The 19,816-nt window shown below is 43.9% G+C and overlaps 1 protein-coding gene across 4 annotated transcripts in view; it reads right to left on the bottom strand.

Moving 5' to 3' along the window:
- TEAD1 (TEA domain transcription factor 1) overlaps nucleotides 1-19,816 on the bottom strand; it is a 157,105-nt gene that overhangs the window by 40,886 nt on the left and 96,403 nt on the right. For 2 of the 4 annotated variants that reach the window (XM_066551513.1, XM_066551514.1), the window contains exons 3-4: nucleotides 4,052-4,116; nucleotides 1,041-1,103 (exon numbers count right to left, since the gene is read on the bottom strand). In XM_066551513.1, the coding sequence (XP_066407610.1) occupies nucleotides 1,041-1,103; nucleotides 4,052-4,116 (128 nt within the window). Of the gene's footprint in view, nucleotides 1-1,040; nucleotides 1,104-1,191; nucleotides 1,255-4,051; nucleotides 4,117-19,816 lie in introns of all 4 variants that reach the window. The other 2 variants (XM_066551516.1, XM_066551515.1) reach the window with 2 other exon arrangements.

The raw sequence follows: 19,816 nt of genomic DNA, 5'->3' as shown, positions 1-19,816 counted from the left end.
CTCAGGGCCGGGAAAGCACTGCCCGAAACAATTTGCTTTCCAGCTAGAACAAAAACGTGATTTGTTCTCATATCTGGGTGAAGAAAAAAAAAATCCACTCATACTAAAAGGAGAAAAAAAAAAAAAAGGAGGCAAGTAAGAGATTTACAAGTTCCTTCAGTTCTTATTTAAAAAAATCAACAGTGAAAAAACTGCAAAACTCCCTCTTCCACTTTTAAATGGTGTGGGAAGAAAATCCTAAAAAATCTCAAGATCTCTGCTGAAAAACTTGAAAAAACAAGCAATCCAAGAAACCCCTATTAAGCATTTCCAAGAGGTTCTTTTCAGCCTTAGAATATATTTTATGGAAGGCAGAGAAAACGGGGACATGTACAATTCATCATGTCAGATTAAGCAAACATACTTAATATTCCCTGAACAGGACTGACTGAGGCTTTCCAAAGATTAAATGTCAATAATTTACTTTAAAAAAAAATTAAATTTCAGGGACTCTTGTAAATAGTGTGTAACTTGAGGTGATACTAGTTTGTAGTCTAGAAACACCATAGAGCAATCTGGATAAGCTGTGCTCTCTGGTACTTGGAATAAATGATCTGGTTTAAGTATTCCTGATATCAGTTCAGAAGCACGGACAAAAAACATTTGGGAATGGAAAACAATTACCCCAATTACTCCTCTGGAAAAAGCAAAAAAAAAAGCTAAAAAGCATCTACACAACTATGCAAAACTCCTGTGTACTTAAATACACTGCTAGGACCGTTAAAAAGCAAAACAAAAAAATGGACTAAGGGGTTAAAAATGAGGTTTAGGTGCTGAGCTGTTACAAAGAGGAGTTCACTCGGCATTTGGACAGTGTTAAAACAACGTTTTTAATGTGGATGCTAGTGCAGAACCCGGGGGTTAAACACAAAGAGAGGCAGAGAGCTCCCACATGCAGGAGAAGGAGGTTACGGCACAGCAGCCCCAGCTCGCCCATCACCGCGGGGAGGAGGGAGGGACAGGCATAGCAACCACAAGCCCAAAAGCAGAAAAGCGCATACCTTCAGCTTGGAATGAAAATCACGAGATTTCCTTCTGGCAAGAACCTGAATGTGACTAGACACCTGCAGGGTAGGGGAAGGGAGGAAACAAAGGAAAAGCCTGTAACCATGGAGATGAAAAGCCCCCTACAACTGGGCAAGCCAAACGTACCTTAATGGCGGCTTGAATTTCTCGAACTTTCTTTCTTGCTAAGACCTGTATGTGACTAGACACCTACATTGTTCAGGTTTATAGGGGGGAAAAAAAACAACAAACAAAAGAAAAACAAAAAGCAAATCAAATTTTAAATGTCTATTTTTTTCTTAAAAAAAAAAGAAGAAACTTTTCTGAGGGGAGGAAGTTATTTGCACCTTCAGTAAGCTCTGCTGTTAAAGATACCACATTCCCAGCCAGATACCAAGCTCTTAGCACCAAGGCTTAACAATACAGGTCAAGTCACTGCAGTGACTTGATTAAGGAAATAAAAAAAAAAAAAAGAGAAAGGAAAAAAAGAAGTGTAACCCACCAGGTTGTGCATTCAGTTACAAGATAGAAGACACAGTTCACAGCTGGACACAGCCCACGTGCTTTGGTACTGATCCCATCCATGCCCAGGTCCTGAGCTCTCATGTGGGGAGCCCAAAGGATTTTCACCCCATCTGCTGGGGATGTAGAAGCCCACTCTGACCATTTGCCACTAGGCTTGAGATGTAACTTGGCACCAAGAAATTGTATCCATTATTTATTGTGCTCTGCAGCTCCAGTGAGGAGATTCGGGCTGCATTTTGAGTCCACTGAAATGCTTTAAATTCTGGCACAAATGATAAAATACTGGCACAACACAGGTCCCTGAACCCCTGCTGGTTTCCTTGGTAATCTCAGCATCAAGTCTGCCCACAAAACATTTGTGTAACTGGGGACCAGCAACTTGACATCAGCTTGAGTGATGCCCAGGCCTGGCCCACGGCTGTGTTGCTGAGAAATTTGTGCAAACCCAGTCCTACCCTACACCAGTTACTGGTCAGATGCTGCTGCCTGTGCTGTGAAGGGTCTGGGCCCAAATTTGCATTCCTCTTTACCCAGGGACATAATCCATGCTGCTGCTGATGAGGGTTTAATGATGCTGCCCAGCAACACTTGGTAGCACTCAGCATCCTTCATCCTTCTGTGTGAAGGTTTAAAACCTGAAGTGATGGCAAAAACCACTAAAGGGAAATCTCTGATTCTTGTCTGATCCCCAGACATACCATAAGGTGGTGCACATTTTTCCTACGTTAGTTACAATTCCTGTCTGGGAAAGAACAAAGCAAAAGAGAAGGAGAAACAATGATTTCCTCCTCTGTAAGACTGTTCTGTGACAATAGTACCAAAAAGCCTGTATTTTAGTAGGGAAGCAAACCATGATGCATCAATGAGCACAGTCCCCGAAGGCCACCTTCGAGAAGCAGCTCAGGAACCAGTTTGCAGCAATTCAGAGTTATACTGCTGCTTACTGAGCAATTTTGCAGTCAAACACCTACTAGACTGAGTTTTCACACAGGTTCATTTGTTTTGCTTTCAGTGGAATATTAGTGGTGTTGAAGGTTATACAAGAAGAACAATCGTTAGCATTTAATCACTCGGTTAAAACTCCAGAGCAGCCACAAACCAACTTTTGTAAGCAGTTTAAAGTGATTTATGCCTCACTACAGAGGGATGTACAAGCATGGAGGCAGACATTGCACACATCACAGCCCTCCTGCTTTCTTGGTGCATGCTGGCCAAGGATCTAACCCCAAGCTCTGCATTTTGACTCCTGAGGCAACTTTATGATCCCAGCATAACTTCCAGCTCCCGGAGCTTGCACGGGCAAGGCAGGGCAGAAGTGGGGACTCTGCCTTTAGTTTGTGATTTCTGTGCCAGTCTTTGGTTTCCTTCTTTTCCACGTGCTGCAGTTCTCCTCCTTTCTGATGCTTTTTTCCATCCCTTTCACACATGCTTTCCTCCTGGCTGACAAGGGACACCACCCAGGGCAAAGCAGCACCCAAAGTGCTTCAAACCTGAGTGCTGGCAGCTCTGTGTGACCCAGTGCCACCTTCCTGTGCCCTGCAGGACATGCACAGCATGCCATGGGCCAGCCCCTGCCTGCCCCCTGGCACACACCTGCAGGGCCACGAGGGGAATCTCACACCTGACCCTAAAGCCAAGGGACCTCTGCCATGTGTGGAGTGGTTTTAAACACTGCCGTAAACACTGCACAAACTGCACACAAACTGTGCTTTCTGCAAGGCTGCTGATTGCTGTGAATATTATGAATTAAAGGACTTAGTAATAGAGATAAATGAATGGCTATGTGGTGTTCATGTAAAACAAACTTAAGGTAGTTTTAAGGTTTATTCAGACTCTTACATGAATGAAATCTTACCATGGTCAAAGACCAGGAGCGTGAAGGCTCTTACGGAAATTTTAAAATTATTTATTTGATTATTATTTTATATTTTAATTATTTATTTTTAATTATTTATTTTTTATTATTTTATATTTTTAATTATTTTAAAATTATTTTAATTATTATTTATTTATTTATTTTATGGCAACTACAGGCCATAACCTGAGAGCATGATTATGATTAGTTCATTTTTATATGGTTACCTCTCATATCCAAGAATCATAATCTCTATTGTACAGGCAAATTCTCTTAACTTTTAAGAAGTTCCATTATTTACCATCTCAAAATAATAATTATATTATAATATTATATAGAGAAATAAGGCACAGTACTTTATGGTTTTGCTTCAACTTTTGATTTTTTTTTATGAAATATGGGGGGATAATAGCTTCATTTACAGACAGATTAATAAAATATGAATCCTCACACCACCACAACATAAACCCCAGAGTGTTAAATATTCTCTAAACAGCATGTGTTTAATCTGAATAGTGAAGTCAATACATCATCCCATCAGAGCTGAAGCACAGACAGCCACTGCAGCCAAAAATGCCAGGTTTTGTCATTCATTGACATGCATACTTCCCCACTGGGTTATTTTACCTGCTTCCTGGTCCGTGTCTTCCCTGTCCTAAGTTTGATGTATCTGGCTATCAATTCATTCCTACCTGAAACAAAGAGAAATTCATGGTAAGGGACAAGCAGCATCACAGCCATCAAAACCCACATTTGAACACACGAGCTCCATGCACATCAGGTTTGTTATCTTACATGTACTCCACTTTTCTGTGCAAACAATCTCCCAGTATTTCTCATTGTTCACCAGTATTTCTCTCCCATCTCCTCCTCCTTCCATCTCCTTTCTCTCCCTTACATTTGCCAGTATTTCTCATTGTTCACCAGTATTTCTCTTCCATCTTTCCCTGTGCCACAGGAACTGTGCAGAGCACCACGAGTTCAGTGTCTGCCCACCCAAGCCCTGCAGCCCTTTACAGGCAGAGAGGCACCTCCTTGGTCAGCTCAGTGCCCAGCATGATCTCTCACTGGAGAACTCCCACCCTGGGGCTGACACGAGGTCTGGGCTCCTCCAGGTGTTTTTTGTCCCCCTGGAGTCCTGAGGGGAGGAGAGGCTGCTCTTGAGAAGGTCATGTGCTACCTGAGCCTAAGTGCCAATCACCCAGATGTGCCAGCTCCTCTCCAAGTTTTAATTCTGCAAGGAGGACAGCAAAACCTGTCCTTCCTGCCAGAAAGCCTCCTCCAAAGATGGAAATCACTGTCCCAGTCCAGCAGATTGTCAATCAATAGCTCAGAAGAGTGGCTGCCCTGCAGTGCTGATGCCCCTGTGGGAGCAGGGCCCATAAACACAGTGGTTTGTTATTCAGAGCTCTGTTTCTCTTGGAAATGTGAAATACTTCCAAGTATCTAAAATGGCTATTTGACTCTTCTTCAGTCACACATTATGCTACCTAATGCAAACTAACATTTTCTATCCAAATAATTTCCTTCCCAAGTATTGCTGACATGGAAGATAACATGAGTTTTATGTGGTGTCCTGTTTATTTTCACTGCATATTATGTTTCTTCTCTATGGGTTGTAATAATTTAAATATACTTGTTCAACAACTTCTAAGTTACAGAGCTATTTGCATTCAGCACAGGGGAAAAGCAGCCCATATGTAGAAAATGAGAAAACTGATTTAACAGTAAGCTGAAAATGGGGAGGTTAAGAAAATAACTTGTCACCTACCAAGCTATTTTGAAGTGGATGAGTACATAGCTGGGGAATGCAGAAAATTATTTTATCAGCCAGGGCTTCAAACCCTTACAGCTTTAATGTTGTGGGGGAGAGACGGGGACATTTTGAAGTAGCCTGAATATGTTTGAAATGTATTTTGTCGACTGAAAGATTGAACACATTTAGTCAAACTAGACTTTTTCTTCTGTCTCCCCCTGTAAGCCTTACTGTATCAAATGCCTCATGGTTCCTGCCTCTTTCATGTTTGCTAAATGGGTACCAGAACATGAAATATCAACTCAGAGCAGAGCTGCGTTTTTGTTTTGGTCTGGACTGTGTGCCACGTTTCCCACAACATGCCACTGGTTTGGAGTTCTCCAGCAGGTCTCTTCAGGACAAACTTCAAGAGGTAAATTTTGCGTGAGCAAACAGTTACACAAACCAGCCACATTTCTGCACACAAATGAGGGATTTCCGTATGCAAACAGACGAGCAGGTAGTTACCTAATTTCATGCAAAGGCCTTGTCTTTAGGCTGAACACGAGTTCTGCAGCCTGTTGTGCTCACAAAATACTTGCCATTTGAAGTGAACATGTGCCTTTGTGTTCATGGGGTGAAACCAGGGCACGCTCCACCTCTGTATCTCCCTGGTCTCGTGCTCTTTCCCATAACCCAAACAGAAGCCTGCAAGGGCAGCCTCTGCAGCTGGCTGAGATGCAGAGATCACCACATTCCTGCAATCACCACTGTGATAGGTGATATGGACATTTTCCTGTTTCTAAATGCACATTTTGATTTAATTGGGGAATGCCCCCCCTCCAGAAAGTACCTGCTTTGCACATGTTTAAGTATGTGCACACATTAATACCCAGAGTGGGCTTTTTTTGCTGCAACAATATTGTCAGGTTGTTCTGATCAGCAGCAGGTGACTGTGCCAGGTCAGTGATGCTATAAGGTGATGTAAAGGATGCAATGCCATCTCTTGTCCTTCTGCCTGTGCTGCAGATGTTTCAAATACCTGGGCACAGCACAGGTCACTCCAGCCACCTTGTGCCCATTAAGGCAGCCCTATGCAATCCCTGGCCACAGCTGAGGTTTCACAGCTCTCCTCCCAGACAAGAGAGCTAAAAAGCTACTTTTAAAGGAAAGCTCAGGCTCCCAGGCAGCCATATGACAGGAAAAGCATCCTTATTAAAAACACCAAGCACTGAAAGTCTAGACTGTATTATTTGAGTGCTGTCTCTGGTTGAGCCCCAGTCCACCCATGAAATACTCACAGGGCATTTCTGTAGCCATTGTCTGGCTGGCCAGGGCTATGACTAACAAGAGTGCAGCTTTGGCAAGTGCCTGCTTCCCTTAAGCTGAAGGCTACCCAGAGCCTAACTCCAGAAGACTCAATAGGGTGGAATAATTTGCCTTAACTTGCAGGGAGGAGGAGCTCCACCAGGAGCCATAAAAAGTGGCAGAGGTAAAAGCCCAAGCCATGTTTTCCATACCATCATGTTTTCAACACAGCAAAGACACAAGCATCAGGTTTAGCCAGAGCAGGAGATACTGAAGGCTCACTAAATACCTTCTCCCTGGCCACAGCAATCTGAAAAGACACAAATTCCTTCTTGGGCTACCAAAAGCCATAAACACAAACAGAAGCACTGCCTGATATAAACAAGATAGATGCCCCCAGCTAAAAGTTTACAACCTTAATGTTATCTACCTAACACTGGGGCTCTTCTTTACCAACTCTGACAGATAGGGACAGAAATGATCTTATCTCCAGATCAACTGAAGTCCAAAGAGGATTTTAAAGAAAGGAAAGCCTAATAATCCTAAAAACACCCTTTCCTGTTCTTGGGAATGAGAAGAGTCCGAAACAAAATGAGGCTCATGGAACTTCTTTAACTGGCCATTAGAAACCTTAGGGTGAAAAATGCTTACTAATAAATAGATCTGTTTTCTCTAGAAGAGCTCAGCTGCAGAAATACATTCCATACACACCCTCCCTCTGTCTCCTTATCATATAGGATCTGGGAAATTGCCTGGCAGAAGAGAAGAGGTCAGATTTATGAACTGTAAAATTTCAGCTCTTTTTTCCTGTCATTTGCTGTGACAGTCTCCTATTTTGAATGTTTTGGTTCAGGTATCAAAGAGAGGCATGGGGAGGTGCCTGGTTAGATAAAAGATCTTCACAGCACAGGAATCTTTTCCAAGGATCTTGAAAAGATCAAGAGAGGACCACAACAAATATTTTACATAGGCTGCTGCTTAGAGTTTGCTTTTTTCCCTGTTAATTCAGGCTTTATCTGTCATGTCTTTCTGTGACATCAGTGCATTGCAAACTATAATTCTCCCTGGACTGATGCTGTGGAAGACGCATTTTGTGCAAAGGAACATCTTTTTTAATCATGGCATGGAGTAAAAAGCGAGTTCAGCTAGAAAACAGTGCAGATGCTAAAAACCTGTGAGACTGTGTGGACACCAAAGCTCTCAAAGCTCCACCGTGGCCCCTCCAAGGGCGCAGCTGAGTCCCCAGGGCAGCCCTGCTCCAGCCAAGCCTCGGCACACAGGCTCCCTCCACCTTCCCAGTCCACTGCCCCATCCCTGAGCACCCTCAGCAGGGGAGGGTGTGGAGATCCTGGACACCTCCCAGGCAGCAGGGAGCTGACACTTCTGCTCCTCTTGCTCTGAACAAGTAGGAGCAGCTGCAGAGTGGGGCAGCTCCCCTCCCACTGCTCTGCCCGGGGGAGGCAGTTGTTGCTCTAACAGAGGGCCCTTGTGCAGGGAGCCTCCCCCACCAACACTGTCTCCAAGAACAGCTCAAAGCAGGCAAGCATCAGCCCCCACAAAGGTCTGTGTCAGGCTCCTGGCTTTGCCCTTGATGTCAATGGTGTGTTTGCCCCCCCCTCACCCAGCACCAGCGAGGCCCTAAAGGTGAAAATCCACCCCTGACTGAGGAAGGCAGAACTGGCATCCCTTTCATGGGCCAGAAACAGCACCAGCACCAGAGCATCACAGGCAGCTCTACCAGCACCTGCACAGCTGTGGGCATGCTTCTGGCCACACTGTGTCCCTTTCCTGTGTCCCTCCTGTCTGAGCATCAGTGCTCAAAGCCAGGCAACAGGGCAGGGAGCTGGTGCATCACGTCCCTGAGCAGCCGTGAACATTAATGACACAAATTAAACCTCTGCCCTCCCAGCTCCCAGTAATAGGCACTATCCAATTGGGATAAAAATAGGCAAGTGTGGGAAATAAAGCCAGCTAGCAACTTGAAAATGCACAGCTAATTTTAAAAAGTTTTCATACTCAGCCACATAATTCAAGTTACAACCAAGTAGAAAAGCCTGCTTTTTTCAGATAATGAAACAGTATTAATCTCTTCAAATTCGACAAGACTGTGGCTCAGAACAGGTATCTCCCATCCTGACTGAGAAGTCTGGGAACAGACCTGCACAATTTCATCTCCCAAATCATTCTCACAGCCATGTTTACACCATAACACAGGTTTGTTCAGCCAATTTTGGTCAACTCCACTTCTGCTTGGCCTGCTGAACGCACAGTGCAGCCTGGGGGCCAGATTTGGAGAGCTGGTGGGAATTTTCTCCATGAGGAAGCAGCTGTGAGTGCTCTCCTGGGAGCAGCACCCAGCTCTTTGTCTGGCTACTGAGCAGGAGCTGGATGCAGATCCCAGCCCAGGCACGGACACTGTCAGCAGGGATGTGCTGCTTTGCACTCTCTCCCCACCAGAGAGTGGGCAAGGGGCCCTTGGGAGAGAGCTCACAGCCTGTGGGGGAAAAGCTGCTCTTCATGGTGCTCAGCCCCAGCACTTTTCCACTCTGTTTTGCTGGTGGAACATCCGGCTTTGGGAGACCTCGCCTCAAATTCGGCAGCGCCGCTTCCCGAAGGCGCCTCACGGCTAAACGGGCTAACAAAAAGCCTCTTGTAGATAAAAGAGTTCTGCGAGTCAACAACTGGCTAAGCAGTTTAAACCTCTAAGTAAGGCATCCTCTATTTAAACGTTATAGGCAAATCTAATTTAAGCTTTTAAAAATATTATGGGCAGGTGTTTAAGTGGCGGGCACAGGGCTGGGCTGGGCGCCGCTTCCCAGGCGGGCAGCATTTTGTTCAGCCAGGCTTTCTGCAGAAGGGCCACGTGACAGAGGCCAAATAAACAGCATCTGGGGATTTTCAATTACAGACCTTCACCCAGCATGCCTGCACTGTAATCTCTACCAGATGAGGCTCAGGCCTCACTATTTTCAATAATTCACACACTGTGTACACATAACATGACAATAAGGGCATTCATGCAACCGCCTGATTCGCACATCAAAGCTCCCAAATGGCCAGCTGTAAGCATGCTTACTGCTGAATAATTCATTCTTTTCACAGGCTTGAAAAAACGCTCAGCGGGAGTTGGCAAGCTTGTGTTCTTTCCTGTGTGGTATGCTAAACTCAAATTTTGAAAGAGGTACAGCCCCAGTAAAAAGAGTCAGAGATACAACTATTTAAATGTGCATATGCGAGCTTTCGGATGGCTGCTCACAGAAAAAAAAAAAAAGGGGGGGGGGAAAACCAGCTCTACATTTTTAAGTGGATAGCAGAGATAAGAGAAAATAACCTACACCTCCTCTGAGGCAGGTGGTTAATAGAAATAAAATGATAAAGCTGTTTTCTGGCTGGTAAAGTATTTTTACACGTATTATTCCTGGCTAAAAATCTTGGATATACCAGGCACATAATAGTCAACAAGTTCAGCAGACTTGAAATTTCCTCATACTTAGCATAAATTTTCTAGTAGATGGCAAAGAGCAGTTTTGTTAAGACTGACACATGTGAAAAAGGCAAACACAGAAACACCAGAGCTAATTCTGTAACTTCTATTTACTGTTCTCACCGATATGGGTTGAATACTAATTCCTACATGATATTTTAACAACTTCAAACTTGCAGCTGTGTCTCTGAACATTTAGCTTGCAAAAAGTGAGAGTGTTCCAGATTTTGTAATACTTTGACTTAACACAACAGAACCATCTTTTCTTTAGGAGATTAAAAAGAAGGGAGAAAACAGAAGGGTCTGCTTCATAATATCAAGTTTTCTTGACTGTCAATCAGTGCCTGAACCAGCAGGATCAACTAGTCATGACCTCTCCTTATAGCAAACACATGCTGCTTACCAGCTGTGGGCTGTGTTTTTTACATCCTTTTCTCTATCATTCAGAATGGCTTCCTCCTAATCACAATAATCCCAAAAGTGCTAAAACATATCAATCGTCCTCTAAGCCCTGCCTACAAAAGGCCAGCCGTCCGACCTTTATGGGCTTGTCCCACAGCAGCTGATACTTCATTCAACTACAAATCCAATTTAGCAGTTACAAGAGGTTTAGCATCACTGGAAAAATATTGGTGTTGATCCTGCACTCTTAAGTCAGCAAATATTCCTTTGCCATATTGTTTAGCTTTTTCTGCCATATTTACACTTTGCTGGATTTCCCTGAGTGCCTTTAACAACAGCATTTAACCTCTGAACTGGTAATATTTATAGTTGATCAAACAGCGATTTTTAAAATATGTTTACCACAAATACAGAAACATAAGCCTATTTGAATTCCAGCTGCTATAATTCTGAAAAAATCCCCAGCCAACAACCCTAAAAACAAACACAGTCATTTCACTCAAAACCATTGAGCACCCTTTATATACCAGTTATGCAGGATGTTATTTATTATAGCCCTTCAGGCAAGTTCATGGCAATTCTCTCACTTATGTATTTTTAATTGTCAAGTGAGCCAAGTCAAACACTCCCTTGATCTTCCCCCGCCCTTTGCTTTTTCTTTTATTTTTTCCCCCTATTTTTCTGGGGGTTTTTGTTGTTGTTTTTTTCCTCTTTCTTTTTCTCCTCTTTAAGCAGCAGTAAGTGTCAGAGGGCTGGGGCCCAGGACACAGGCAGGTCTCACAGTCCCCAGGGAATGGGATAGGAGCAAATAACAATTAACTATGTGTCTTTGACTTGTTGGAGCTTGTTGGTGCTCTGAATCCTTTGGGAGCCAAGAGTCTGGCTCAGAATTTGGGTAAGGACCATGTACAGAAGTGGCTGCACAAGGACAGGACCAGGAGGGGACAAAGACCTCAGGGTTCCTTAAACAGGTTTTAAGGGCTGCCTCAGTGTAAGGGCTGTGTGTATGCATGCACACAAAAAACTACAATAACACACTTAAATATTATTATACACAAATTAACTGTTTGCCAGGCACACCCTAACTGGGCTGCCCAGGAGGAGAGGGGAAAGAAAAGATCCCAGACACAAAATAACCAAAATAATCCCTTCAGATGCTAATGAGTGAACAATTACAATGAGTCATTTAAGTTATATCATAATCATACTTCCAAAGAAAAGAACTTTTTGTGTATTGTATTAAAACCAACAACAATAAAATGATCCCAGATTGAATCAAGACCACAATTTAATTTACACAGCAAAAGGGAAATGACCTAATAGTAGCACAGAAAGATATTCTCCTCATGTCAAGTCTTAATCTTTGGGTTTTATCCCAGCTTCAGTTTTAGAGAAAACAATGAAAAAGACCCATAGACACATCTGGTTCTAAAGTGTTCATTGACATTAATGCAATGCATTAGATTCTGTTTGGCAGGTCTTCATACTGGGAAATATTCCACATAAGCAATGTTTATTAATTTTCTTCTGATTTTTTAAAAACAGAGGCAGAACATATTTCAAAAAGAGAGGAGTGATCCAGAGAGCTCTCTGAATATTCATTAATTAATATTTTGTCAGTGTCAGTTGTCTCAACAAAAGAAGGTTTTACAATTTACTCTAAGACCCATTTAATTAAAATTTAAATGCTACAAAAATACATGGCTTTTTTTTTTTTGCCCCTAGTAATAATTTTCCACTTACAATAAACTGTATTTTACTGCAACCAAAAATGCATTTCAAAACAAATAGCAATTTTTAGGCTTCAGAATATACAAAGAAATCCCCACAGGAGAAAAAAAAAATCCCTAAACTTTGACCTTTGCCATATCTCTGGATCAGCTACAGATGTTTAGCAGATTATACAAAAACCTAGATGTCCTTAATCTGACATTGTGGGGTTCTTTCCTCTGCTCTGATAGGAATTGTCAGTAACATCTCTGCAAAAACCCTGTGCGAATTCCACGTGCAATTCCCGGGCTGTTTTCCGAGGTGGCTGCAGGGACATTCAAATTTCTCAGGGAGAGGAGCAGCCCAAGAAAGGAGCAGACTCTTGCCCAGCAGAAAGTCTGATTTGGACAGGAATCCTTCAAACACACAGACAATGGGCTGGCTGACCTGTCATGCATGATGGATGAGTTAAGGGGATTAAAACCACTATTTGCATTCGAATAGATAAAAATTAGCAAAATAGAATTTCTCAGTAGGTGGCTTCAGTTCTGTTTGTTCTCATAGGCAAAATGAAGTTCATTTTTAAAGGAATTACGGCTGTTTAAGTAACGCTTGTTTGCAGAGAAGAAATTCTGGGTGCTGGTTTGCTTCCTATTGTTTATTCTTTAAGAAAGACACTTTAACTATCACAAAAGTATCCTTTTCTCCCCGTGTTTATTATTAGAGCATTACACAACCACAGTGCTCTAACCACTTTACATTCTATGTATTTCTTAATGCTTACATGCTTCTAAGCTGCATAGACCCCCAAAAAAGTGGTTTGAGTTCAGGCAGAGATAATCAAAAAGACCAAAAAATTACATTAAATTGTGTATTGATGCTTCAGTGAGGTCCTGAGTATGAGGCTGTGACTCAGAAACTGTAAAAGGCAGATGCTTGAATCACTGCATCACAAAAATTCCTTTTGACCAGATTCATATTGCACACAGAGATGGTACTTAAAAGACTCAGAGATGGCTGCACAAAGTGGCCTAATGAAAGGCTGGCCTGGCAGAACAGCATGATATTGTTTATACAACATATCCACCAGAGAAATCCGTACGGACAAACGGGCGCACACAGGCAGGCAAGCGGGTGTAGGAACTGCAGAAACACCCAGGGACCATCTGAGAGCAACCAAGACCTGTCTGTCTGTCTGTCTGTCTGTCTGTCACACCAGAGCTGTGGAAGTCCTGCTCCTTGCAAGGCTCTCAGAGCCAGGAGCCCCCAGAAAAGCCAGCACTTTCTAAAACACACATCTGTGTAGTGCCAGATACGCTGCTGAGCTCTGCCTGCTGTACAGTGAGCTGCAGCCAGACCAGTGAGATATTGCACCGTGCCCTACAGCAGCACCAACAGACAGCAAAGCTGAGCACCGAGGACACACATCTATTTCACAGAAGAATGAATTATTCAGCAGATTTCTTCCAGAGATGGCAGCAACCAACAGGAAAAGCTGTGACACAATTTCTCAGCTCAGCACTGGCTGTAAGGAGATTTTAAGAGAGCAGGGCACTTGTCCCGCTCAGTGATGGGGTTCTGACCACATCCAGAGGCTGGCTAAAACAGGGCAGTGCCACAGCCTGCAGCCATACAGCTCCATGCATCCACAGGCAAGAGAACACCTGGTGAGCTGCCTTCATTTTCAGCCCTGCACTGGGATTTCATGCAACTCTTTGCAAAAACTGTTTGTTTAGCTCACGACTTACGTGGTGTCTGCGTCTCATGCAGTTAAGATGCTTTATTTTCACAGCAGGTGCAAAGAGGTATTTAAATTTTCATTATGTCCAGGGTATTTGGCCTTGGTTTCTGTTAGATGACAGCTTCTGACACCAGATGGGCCAAGTGGAGAAACGGCATATGAAAGAGCTTGGGATACATCCAACACCAACCTTGGTTTCCAAGTTATTTCACAGGCACAAAGTAGCATTTTGTGGAGATTTTACAGCTAACAGTGTCATTCTAGCTACAGTACAATAAACATTTTGCACCAATTACGAACCCACAAGAGAGACCTACAACATACTTGAGTTACAGGGTAAGGAATTTCTTACAAACTCAGTCTCAAAACATGGTTAAAATTGAGATTCCTTCAGCTCTTTTTTTTCCAGCCAAAAGAAAGACCTGTCCATAGCTCTTTTCCATTGGATCAGCTGCCCATTCCTGCCTTCCTGCAGAACCTAACTGGGTCACTGATGTTCCAGCTAAAGTGGAGGAGAACAACATTGCTGCACTTCTGAAGGATTCCCAAGATACCAGTTCAAGGGGAGAAAAAGAAACCTTAATGTCATCACAAACTCAGGCATCAGAACACCACAAGCTGTCAGAGAACAGAAGGCATCACTGCTTATTTTGAAACCCAGCTAAGAGATACAATAATGAAAAGCTGACTAATCAAATAATACTGCACCATAATGCATTTTGTTTGGAAGTGTTCCTCATAACCTACCCATTTGAAAGAGATAAAAATGCCTGCCTGGCTCTCCCTGCCTCTCTGCCCCAGGCTCCAGCATCCCACTGTACATCCCAAGCAGGGTAAATACCATGCTGCTGATTTCATTATCACTGAAAACACCCATTCATGCCTTTCCAAATCTGCAGGGTTGTCTTGGAGAGTCATAAGAAAATTTTGCTTTGTGTAGCCACCAAGTGTTTTAGAACCCTAATATTTGTAATCTTTGTGACATTTTGTTTTTAGTCAAAGTGTTGCTTTGGTTGATGAGAGTGCTCTTTAAAGAAAAATAATTTAAGGGGTAGGACACGCCAGAGAACAGAAAGAAAATCACAGTTATTTATCATCTTTTTACCATTTATTTGTTTCTATGGTAAATCACTGCTTTCTTTTGCTTCTCAGCTCATGGCTTTACTTTACATAACATTTATTCAAAACATGTACATTTGGAAAACTTTTCTTTGTTTGTTTTGGATAAATGAGTAATGAAGCGCAAACACAGTTCCACACATAATTTCTAATCCCACTTTCTTTAGGCCTGATGCAGTGGGAGAGAAAATTTACAGGTTGTTTTGTGCCATGGACATGGGGCTGAAGAGGAGACTGGGCTTCCAGCGGCAGCTCTGCCCAGCGCCTGCGCTCCCCTCACAGTTTTGTGTGTTCCAGATGTAACTGTGTGCTCCCCTCACAGTTTTGTGTGTTATAGATGTAACTGTGTGCTCCCCTCACAGTTTTGTGTGTTATAGATGTAACTGTGTGCTCCCCTCACAGTTTTGTGTGTTATAGATGTAACTGTGTGCTCCCCTCACAGTTTTGTGTGTTATAGATGTAACTGTGTGCTCCCCTCACAGTTTTGTGTGTTATAGATGTAACTCTGTGCTCCCCTCACAGTTTTGTGTTCCAGATGTAACTGTGTGCTCCCCTCACAGTTTTGTGTGTTATAGATGTAACTGTGTGCTCCCCTCACAGTTTTGTGTGTTACAGATGTAACTCTGTGCTCCCCTTACAGTTTTTTGTGTTACAGATGTAACTGTGTGCTCCCCTCAGTTTTTTTCCCTGTTGTAGATGTAACTGTGTGCTCCCCTCACAGTTTTTCCTGTTGTAGATGTAACTGTGTGCTCCCCTCACAGTTTTGTGTGTTACAGATGTAACTGTGTGCTCCCCTCACAGTTTTGTGTGTTACAGATGTAACTGTGTGCTCCCCTCACAGTTTTTTTCCCTGTTGTAGATGTAACTGTGCTCCCCTCACAGTTTTTCCTGTTGTAGATGTAACTGTGTGCTCCCCTCACAGTTTTTTTCCCTGTTGCAGATGTAACTGTGTGCTCCCCTCACAGTTTTGTGTGTTGCAGATGTAACTGTGTGCTCCCCTCACAGTTTTTTTCCCTGTTGCAGATGTAACTGTGTGCTCCCCTCACAGTTTTGTGTGTTACAGATGTAACTGTGTGCTCCCCTCACAGTTTTGTGTGTTATAGATGTAACTGTGTGCTCCCCTCACAGTTTTGTGTGTTATAGATGTAACTGTGTGCTCCCCTCACAGTTTTGTGTGTTATAGATGTAACTGTGTGCTCCCCTCACAGTTTTTCCTGTTACAGATGTAACTGTGTGCTCCCCTCACAGTTTTGTGTGTTACAGATGTAACTCTGTGCTCCCCTTACAGTTTTTTTCCCTGTTGTAGATGTAACTGTGTGCTCCCCTCACAGTTTTGTGTGTTACAGATGTAACTCTGTGCTCCCCTTACAGTTTTTTTCCCTGTTGTAGATGTAACTGTGTGCTCCCCTCACAGTTTTGTGTGTTACAGATGTAACTGTGTGCTCCCCTCACAGGTTTTTTGCCTGTTGTAGATGTAACTGTGTGCTCCCCTCACAGTTTTGTGTTCCAGATGTAACTGTGTGCTCCCCTCACAGTTTTTCCTGTTCCAGATGTAACTGTGTGCTCCCCTCACAGTTTTTCCTGTTGCAGATGTAACTGTGTGCTGCCCTCACAGGTTTTTTTGCCTGTTGTAGATGTAACTGTGTGCTGCCCTCACAGTGCCTGTTTTCCCCTCACAGTTTTTCCTGTTACAGATGTTAGCTCTCAACATATGGTGGTGAAAAAGGTCCCTAAGATCTGCCTGCCCTCCACCCACACCTATGGGTGGCAATCCTATGGAGCAGCCCCAGACACCAGTGGTTTCTAATCCTGACAGCAGCAACAGACATTTCACAAGGAGCAGAAGGATTTTGCTTCTCAGTTCCACCACAGACTCACAGATTCATTAAGGCTGGAAAAGATCTCTGAGACCCCTGAGCCCATTAATCCAGCGCTGCCGTGCTCACCCCCAAACCTTGTCCCCAGGTGCCACATCCACGTGCCTTTTGAACACTTCCAGGAGCTCAGGGCTGGCATTAGGACCAGGATGGGGGCACATGTCCCAGCCCAGCCCCACTGCTGGCATCTCCAGACACACTGGCAGGAGCCATGAGCAGGGCAGCTTCACACAGCAGAGGAGCAATGTTTAAATACACACACACACATCTGGAACTGAAGTCAACATTATTAATGTAGCTTAGAGATTTCTGCCCCTACCAAGCTCACAGTTTGCTCATAAGACTTTATCATCTGTTTAGTCTAACCTGCTGGTATGGTAATCAGCAATCTCCGGTGCATAAAATTATTTTATTTCTCTTCTAATTGTTGGCTCTTTATGCATTCTTCCCTCTCCTCTTTCAATGTGCTGTCTCTCCTACTGTTTCCCTCCCTCCTTCTCCTCCCCCAGCCCTTCTTCAACAGTAAGGAAAAGTAACACCAGTCCTTCCCCTTTCCTGGCTCTTTCCAGGACAACCCTCCATTCCACATGGGTTCATCTTGGAAGAGCCCTTCCCTTCTGCCTGGCCCATGGTGTGCAGTCTCCACACCACAGTAAGTTTTAGGGCTGTTACTCTCTGCTGGGCAAAGCCCTGACCAAGACTCCTGCATCTGACTTCTGCTTTGGCCAGCGCTGGTTGGATGCCTCTTGACACATGGAGAAGAGTTTCCAGTGAGGAAAAGGGCCTGAGCTTCATCACAACTGAGAGCAACAAATGAAAAAGGGTTTTAAAGTGTTAAATACTCCACATTTGGGTTCGGCCAAATATTGCCAAAACACAGGCAGTGTACAGACTACTACACTGTACCTAAACTTCTGCCAACTCCACAGGGCACCAGATTTCTTACTTTTACAAACTTTGAAGCACTGCACTGTATTTTAAACTTTATATGTTTTGGTTGTAAAGGCATTTTCCCTGAGGCAGCTGGCAATTCCATCCCAAACCTGGCTATGACACCAGTATCAACATTTCAGCACACATGAGGTTCTTGCTACTGAAAGGCAAAAGAATGGGTATTGGGTCAGCCAAAGGAACTGCATCTGACGCCAGGCTTAGCTATCACATGTGCACAAAGAGAATAAAGTAGTGCTGCAGAGACTTATCAAGAGTGTTTGCAAGAGTGACACCCCTTTCATCTTTGTGAGATGCATATGAATACGTCAGGACTCACCACTCCAGACACTAAATTGAGCTATAGACTGATTTTCCATAAGGACTGGTGGACATGGCAGTGTTAGGTTAACAGCTGGACTCCATGACCTTAGGGAACTTTTCTAACCTAATTGATTCAGTGAGTCTATGACATAAGAACAAGAAGTAAAAATATACTTACTTACCTCAGAGGCTCACAAACGTTTATATGAAGCTATTAAAAAGCTGAGATTTAAAACAACACATCCATTTAAGAGAAAATGAAAGGTTGTTTCTGGTACAGCTGATGCAGTTACATGTTTTCTGCTGGGGGAAATTTACAGCCACATTATTGCTGTCAAGGAGGGTAGTGAGCCACAAGGATTTCCAGATGCCATGTGTGAAGTTTCTCATTTCCCCTACCATACTGAAGTACATTATCACCCAAACACAAACAAGCTTTAAAAAGTGTCTGTCACTAAAACATGTGTGGCCCCCTTCTTTCCTGGAGTTCAGAGATTTGGGGTTTTTTCTTCTCCTTTGCTTTCTTTTCAAGCCAGATGGGAGAGGGCAGTGCAGCAGTGCCAGGGGCCCAGTTCGGATCACACTGATGCTGTGTCATGGTTTGACTCCCAAAAAACTCCCTTTTCAAACCAGGACATGCTGACAGCAACACTTTGGGCTGCACCCAGAGTGAGAGGCACTCTGTCAGAGAAACCTGGCTCTGCCAAACATCAACATTTCACTTGCTGAAAGTCAGGCAAAGGAGGGAAGAAATGCTGCCACACATTGCTCAGAGTAGCCATGAACATGCAAACATTTAGGAGGAACACAGAAGTGCACTGGGCTTGCATGGCCAGGCTTTGGCAGCGTGGGGCTGCAGGGGTGGCTGCTGTGAGGAGCTGCCAGCAGGTTCCTGGTGTCCAGCAGTGCCAGTGCCAGCCAGCTGTGAGATGGACACACCTCTGGCCAAGGCTGGGCCAAGCAGAAATGGTGGCAACACCTCTGTGATAACAGATTTAAGAAGGAAAAAAAAAAAGAAAGTTATTGGAGTGATGTAAGTGATGTAAGTGCAGTGAGACAGGAGCAGAGTGAGGTGTGTGAGAGGAGCAGCCCTGCAGACAGCCAGGTCAGAGCAGGAGGGGCAGGAGGTGCTCCAGGGGCTGGGACTGAGACTCCCCTGCAGCCCTGGGGAGGCAGCTGAGCCCCTGCAGCCCACACTGGGTCATTCTGGGGAGAGCTGTTGGTTGTGAGATGCATTTACCCTGGAGAAGTTCCTGGAGAACTGTCTCCTGAGGGAAGGAGCCCATGCTGGAGCAGGGGAAGAGCTCTTCTCCCTGAGCAGCTGCAGAAACATTGTGTGGTAAAATGACCACAACTCCCATTCCCTGTCTCCCTGCCCCTCTGGGGGAGGAGGGAGAGCTGGGAAGGAAGGAGAGAGGGGTGTGGGAAAGTGTTTTTAGGATCTTATTTTACTTCTCAGTATTCTGCTCTGGTTTTGTTAGCAATAAATTCAAGTAATATCTCTAATTAGAGCCTGTTTTGCCCATGACAGAAATTGGTGAGCAATCCCCCCCAGTCCTTATGCCAACTCATTAACCCTTTGTTATATTTTCTCTCCCCTGTCCAGCTGCAGAGGTGGGTGATAGACTTTGGTAGGTGCCTGGAATCCAGCCAGGTTCAACCCACCACAAGAAGATAAAAGGAAAAACACATTCAAGTTTCTCCTGTACCTAACCAAGTTTCTCCTGTATCTATAAACCAAACTTGCCACAGCAGCAGGCAG

Source organism: Molothrus aeneus, chromosome 6, assembly GCF_037042795.1.
Source record: "Molothrus aeneus isolate 106 chromosome 6, BPBGC_Maene_1.0, whole genome shotgun sequence".
Classification (NCBI taxonomy): Eukaryota; Metazoa; Chordata; class Aves; order Passeriformes; family Icteridae; genus Molothrus; species Molothrus aeneus.
This window is presented reverse-complemented; position numbering and strand designations above follow the sequence as displayed.